The 6,841-nt window shown below is 37.6% G+C and overlaps 1 protein-coding gene across 1 annotated transcript in view; it reads left to right on the forward strand.

Moving 5' to 3' along the window:
- The window catches only part of Tfam (transcription factor A, mitochondrial), a 62,178-nt gene that overhangs the window by 26,527 nt on the left and 28,810 nt on the right, over nt 1-6,841 (forward strand). The window contains exons 5-7 of the mRNA XM_004645884.2: nt 1,095-1,190; nt 6,230-6,286; nt 6,747-6,839. Coding sequence (XP_004645941.1) covers nt 1,095-1,190; nt 6,230-6,286; nt 6,747-6,839 — 246 coding nt within the window. The remainder of the gene's footprint in view (nt 1-1,094; nt 1,191-6,229; nt 6,287-6,746; nt 6,840-6,841) is intronic.

Consider the following 6,841-nt stretch of genomic DNA (forward strand, 5'->3'; position numbering starts at 1 on the left):
GTTCTGCTCCTGAATCAGCTGGGTGGGTCTTGCCTCTAGCCTCTTTGCAGGGAGTTCTGCTGAAGGGTTCCCTGCTGGGCCTGCGCTCTGGGTCTATTCAGGATGCGGAGGACCCCAGGTCGGCTCACTCACTCTCCGGGCCTGCGCTCTGGGTCTGTTCAGTTCAGGATCCCGCCAGCCCGGTCATCTCCGAACCACAGAATTTTATAAATTCTTAGCCAGGCATGGTCACTCACTCCCAGCACTTAGTAGACTGAGGCAGGAGGATTGCCATAAGTTCAAGCCCTTCTTGAGCTACATAAAAAGACCATGTTTTAAACCAAAACTAATCAAATAAAGATTCATATGTTACTTACTATCCAGATTCAGAAACCAAATAAAATAACACAGTAGCCTTCATTCTCTGAGTTGGGGAACTAAACCAGGTTAAAAAGCAAGAGATGGTTGGGTTCTTTTCCATGTTTTCCTTAGGCCCTCAGTACCTAGTAAAAGAATTGGATTTAGCACATTTGTTGCACTGTAATGGGACCATGAAAGGAGGAAATAAATGGGGAGAGATTATTAGTGATAGCCCTGTCTTTGTGAGTTGGAAGGTTGACATGGTGATTAGGCCTAAAGCAGAGATGACCAGCCTTTTGGAAACAGGTGCCTAAGCTGCAACCCAAAACCCAGTTACTTATCACAGATTCTGCAGTTAAACCTGAATACTAAGGCTTTAGTTTAGGAAAAAACAATTGATATATTAACATCTTTTATCTTAGAAGAACATAGTATGTGTGCAGTAGGTTCCCACCACTAGCTAGGGCTAGGGCGTGGTGGTATCCCTTAAGGATGAAACCAGGATTGTTTTATCATGGACACCATAAAAATAACATACAAAGAACATTAAAAAAAAATAACAGGGAATCTATAATTTTTAAGATTTAGTGCTTTCAAAATATTCTTACTCCAGGATATAAGAATGCCATACTTTGTATAAAAATAACAGCATTCATTTTAGTTCTGTAATGAATAGTAGTGAATAGTTTCTATAGATAAAATTAAGTCTTGGTGAAGTTAAAACTCTACCTAATTCTATTACTTTTGTTATTCAGGAGTTATCAATGCTTGGAAAACCAAAAAAAGCTCGCACAGCTTATAACATTTTTCTGTCTGAATATATTCAGTCCTCTGAAGGTGCTACGATACAGGTAAACAGCTCATTTGTTTCTGATTTTTTTGTTTGTTTAATTTTCATTTTAAAAAAAATAAAGATTCCTTGGGAATTCTAGGATTTTCATTTGTTAGGTGGTCACAGAAAGTTGTAGATTTGTAGAAATTAAGCTTTTAAAATTTTATTAATATGTAAACAAGTAATGGACGAGCATCAACAACTAAACAACTGTACTGTGGAAAAAATACTTATATCCAATGTTCTAGTGCTCAAATGCTGATTAAAAATGTCATCTTGGGGAGCCAGGGAGATAGCTCAGTGGAATAAGCACTTGCCTGGCAAGTGCAAGGGCCTGAGTTCAATCCCCGGTTCCGCCAAAAAAAGGTCATCTTGGACCCCACTTTTATATGATAAATAATTGTAATATATATATTGTATTAGAATTATTTCAGAGACATACAAAGTCATTGTATGTCTTTGAAAAAAAAAAAAACTAAAATGAAACTGTCACTTTGCTTCAACTTTTAAAACACCTGTTCAAGTTAGGATTAGAAGCAGAGAGCAAGCAAAAAATATGAGATGGCAATATGAGATAAAAATATTTGTGAGCCCATCCATTAATGTTTTATTGATGGGCTGGTCTCTCATTGACAGATCAGAAATAATTTCCAACAGTTAAAAAAATGTCCTTGTTGATTTCTTAAATTTCTTTGTCCTTCATTGTCCACATTAATGAATCTTAATAGTCTATTTGGAACAATGTTATGTATCATACTCTACCCTGAATTCCTGCTTTATTGCTCTGGACAAAAGAACACATGCCTGTAATCAAAAGACTTGCAGTATGTTCACCATGATGATTATTAACTTTCCTACCATGAAGAAAAGTAGCCACGCAGCCCAGGCCAGTAGAAGTGGGCAGCTCCTGTGGCGGCGGCGGCAGCCCTCGGTGGGCCTGTCTCAGCACTGTGGCAGGCCGGCTATCTCCCTGTAGCCCTGGCCCAGGCTCCTCTGCAGACAGTTGGGCATAGACACTGTTGCATAGGAGACGGGCTGGTCGCTTTCATTTACATAGCATGATTTGTTCCGGTATTTACACTGGCATTTCAGGGAGTCGCCTGTCCCTCTGCATAGTCCAATCCAGTGACATCCAAGAGCCTCGGTGCTCCTCACCTTATGTGTGAGCAAAAGGCCTGCCCTGGTCCAAACTCTGGATAGATAGTTAGTTGGGATAAATCTGTTTGCAGCACAATTCATGGAGGACTGTCTAGGATTGGCTGTTTTTCTGATTTTGCCCTTTTTCTCATCTACAATTTCAACTTCTGTGCTGTCCTTCAGGGCCTCTAAGTTGAAATTAAGGTTTATGGTAAGAGCCTGAATAAAGTGAAAACCAGCAGTCAGGAAAATAGGCAGGAGACCTTGTTCGTCCACCTTTCTCTGAAGAAAGAAGTCTCATTCTTTTTTTTTTTTTGTGGTATCAGGGATCAAACTCAAGACCTTGCGCTTGCCAGCCAGGCACTTATGCTGCCAAGCTATCTCTCTGGCCTTCGTTCCAAATTTTCTACATTAAAGTAATATTCAATTTCATATTTAATACATAGAAACTTTGGTGGGGGGGCTGGGAAGATAGCTCAGCAGTCTAAGTGCCTGCCTGGCAGGTGCAAGGACCTTAGTTTGATCCCAGGTATCGCATGCCTTGCTGGCCCTGAAACTGGGCATGGTGGTCCATGCCTGGGGTGGCCCAGTGGGAAAACACCTGCCTAGCATGTGTAAATCACTGGGATTGAGCCCTAGCAGTGCACACACACATACACAAGAAACCCTTTTCCTTACCATTAGCAGTTCATGCAAGTCTATCATTGCTAAGACGTTGCCAACTTTTTAAATTTAAGAAACAAAATTCTCGCAAGGTTCTGAGTTCAATCCCCGGTATCACAAAAAAATAAAAACCAAAATTTTCACATTGAGAGAAACAAATTTTTCTGGAGACTCTTCTACTCAAGCAGCTCTTTACAATTTTATTGTCACAGGAAAGAATGTGAATAGAGCAATAATATAGTAGAACCTTAGTTCACAAACTTCTTTCCACAATCCTGGTTGCAAACCAAATTGGGTGAGAACTGAATCAGATTTCTGTATAAGGTCAACATTGAACCTAACCATTGAATTTGATTTGGTTCAGTACCAGAATTGTGAAAAGAATTAAGTTGTGAACCTTGGTGTATTGTATATGTGAACCATTGTATTGAGTATAACCTATTGTTTCTATTTGTATATGCTTTAATTAAATTTTAGTGATGCACATAGGAATGTGTTCTAAATGCGAGTGTGTCAGAGAAAAAGCCTTATTGGTCACTACTGGGGCTGCCTTTCCGTTTTTTCTTTCATAGGGGCCCACACTGGCACTTTTGTTTTTCTGTGTATAATATGACAAGGTAAAAGAAGTGTTCACGTTTCTGGTTCTTGTCAATATTTTTGGTAGTCTGCCTTTGTGAGGTTATTTGGATCTGTAAGTGCAGAGGTCCTATTTATTGTGTGCTTAAATAATGTGTGTGTAGCACATTGTCTTCCTTGGCTACATACTCTAACTTAATTACTAGCCTCAGGATTTTGAATTTAATTTCTATAATTCTATATTACTGAAATAGTTCTTTTTTTCTTCCATTGGAATTCAGTTCAGTCACTTACCTTGAAATTAGTTTTCTATCACTATAGAAAGGTTATATGCTAGAGAATTCTTGTAAATCAGTGCTTCTCCACTTTGACAATACTCTGGAGTCACTTAGGAAGCTTAGTGTGTGGGTTCTGTCCTAGAGATGGAAATGCAACCTGACTATTTTTTCATTAAGAAATTTGGTTATACACCCTCACAATTGATTTAAAGAATGAAAATATTTTTTCAGGTTTGTTATGAAAAGGTAGCATCACAGACCAGTAGTATTTCTATATTCCAGAAACACATTTCTCTTCCTCAGGTGGTTTTTGTGGTATTTACATCCATACCTTTACTTTTTTTTTTTTTTTTTTTTCGGAACCGGGGATTGAACTCAGATTCTTGCGTTTCCCAGTCAAGCGCTTATCCTACTGAGCCATCTCCCCGGCCCCAAGTTAGTTCTTTTTTTTTTTTTTTTTTTGCGGAACCAGGGATTGAACTCAGGCCCTTGTGCTTGCCAGGGAAGCGCTTATTCCACTGAGCCATTTCCCCAGCCCCTGTTTTTTCTTTTTCTTGAGACAAGATCTCACTATATAGTTCAGACCTTAAACTCCTTATGTAGCCCAGGCTGGCCTCATATGGCAATTCTCCTGCCTCAGCCTCCTGAGTAGTGGGATTATAGGCATGTACTACCATGCCCTGATCTGCTTGCATTCTTACGTTTTTGCTTCTTGAGTTTTTTTTAGTTATAAGCCTTGTCTGTCTTATTTTATCAGCTCCACTATTTCAATTAAATTTTTAAATCTCATTTCATTCTTCATGTTCCATCTTTTTATCTACCATACAGTTACCATAATTTTGTTTAAGTTCGATATGGTTGTATACCTCTCTTACTCCCATACTCAGGAGGCTGAGGCAGGAGGATTGCCACAAGTTCAAGGCCAGCCTGGACTACACAGAAAGACCTGGTTCAAGAAATAATAATAATGGTTCTTAGAGGAGTATTGAGCTTGTTTATATATCATGATCATATAAATACTATTCACAACTGAGCTGTCCCATGTCCTACCATTTTTTCTTTCACTTAAAATTTATTCTCCCTAAAGCTGATTGTGGCATGTTTGTTCGTTTTGTTTTTGCCTCTGATTACTTACCAGTAGTTCAGCCCCAAGTTCTTTACTGCTCACCGGCTTTCAGCACCTTAGCGTAACTTGCCTTTTCTGTCGAATGTGTCTGTTTAGTGACTTTGTACTGTTCCTTCTTTGTCCTTTTTCTGTTGTTGTTGTTCCTGGTTTCCTCTGATTCTGTGGTAGCCTTTTTCCTAGTTAAGGTGCATGTGAAAGTGTTTTAGTTTTACCTGTCTGAAAGTCTTTGTCCTCACATGTTTGTTAGAGATGGTACAGAATTCTAGGATGCAAATGATATTTCTTCAAATCTTTCAAAAGTATTGCGCCTTTCCTAACTCATACTGTTTTGGAGAAACGTGAAAGCATTTTAACTGTTGATCCTTTTGAATATGATCTGGTGTCTTTATCTTCCCTTCCTGTCCTTTCTGTGATCTGACTCAGTCTGGTCATCTACTCTTCATATTATTAGCTTTCCCCGCTTCCCATATTGTACATGTTTAACTGTCTCTGTGTTTGCACAGCACTGTTGCCCTCACTGTACCTGATTTTCACAGCAACTCTTTTACTCTTTTTTTTGTTGTCTTGTTTTTTTTGTTTTACTCTCTTGAGAAAAGAATCAGTGTGCAAGAATTGGTTACAGATGAAGTTAGGCCTCTCTTTCATTGGTTCAGTGCGTCAGTCAGTATTGTCTTCCCTTCTGATTTATAGTGATTGGTGCTTCCAGTGACTTCAGCTAAGTAGAATTAGAGACTTACATTCCTTTGACTGTACCTAAGCAGTTGGTCACAAATTTTAATTTTTTAAAATTTTATTTTATTGAGAAACAAATATGAATGAGACAGTTTCAAAGCTGATTAATAGGACAGTTTCAATAATCAATACATTGTACATTGTTATCTTCTTAGTGGTTATCCATCATACAAGAAGCAGACAGGATATCCTGTCCAAACACTGTTAGTACACCTCTTTCTTCTCATTGAATTAAGCAAAAGAAGCTGTATGTCTATCCTAACTATTTTGTATATACAAATACAAAATGATCTTTCCTTTGTATCCCCTTTTTTTTGTTTAGTCCTGTCAGAGGTGGACATAAATTTTAGAATCGAACTAAGATTGCGGGGAAGAAAGAAGTGTACTGTTTAATAGTTACTATGTAGAAAGGAAAGGAGTTAATTCACAGCTTTGTCTGTAATCATTGATGATAGAGATTTTGTTGTTGGAATGACTAATACAGAATTTTTTCTTTGATCATTTGTATCCCTATATGTGTTACTTAAATATATATTGTTTTTACAGGATAAATGGAAGTCTGCGTATGAAAACTGGAAAAATATGTCTAGTTCTCAGAAGCAAGTAAGTATTAGATCTCAGTTTCATGTGTCCATTTGGAATAAATACAAGAATACATTAGGGCAACAATAGACTCATGTTAAGACAACCTACTATTACTAATAGTATTTTAAATTTTCCTATTATTAAAATTAATTTGGCTTTTCTTGGTAGTTTTTGACTGCAAATAACATTGATATTTAAAATAATTATAATTCATGATCTTGAGTATCCACTATATTAAGGGGCAGTCCTAGCTTGATTTACCACCTTCCCACACCTTGAAATTACAACCGCGTTAGTATTTATAAAAGCTTGCTTTCTTAGCCTGTTTTTCATCTAACATTTACCTCACAAAAAATTTTCTGTATTCTTCCTTTACACATGGAGAATAGTAATAAGATTTTTGTATACGTTGGATACACACTAGAAGTTAATTGCTCTTTTGTAGATGAAGCCTGTTAACAATTGTGCTGTTTCTCAGGTATATGAACAGCTTGCCCACGATGATAGAGTTCGTTATTATAATGAAATAAAATCTTGGGAAGAACAGATGATTGAAGTTGGACGAAGTGACGT

Source organism: Octodon degus, unplaced genomic scaffold (genome assembly GCF_000260255.1).
Source record: "Octodon degus isolate 3935 unplaced genomic scaffold, OctDeg1.0 scaffold00240, whole genome shotgun sequence".
Classification (NCBI taxonomy): Eukaryota; Metazoa; Chordata; class Mammalia; order Rodentia; family Octodontidae; genus Octodon; species Octodon degus.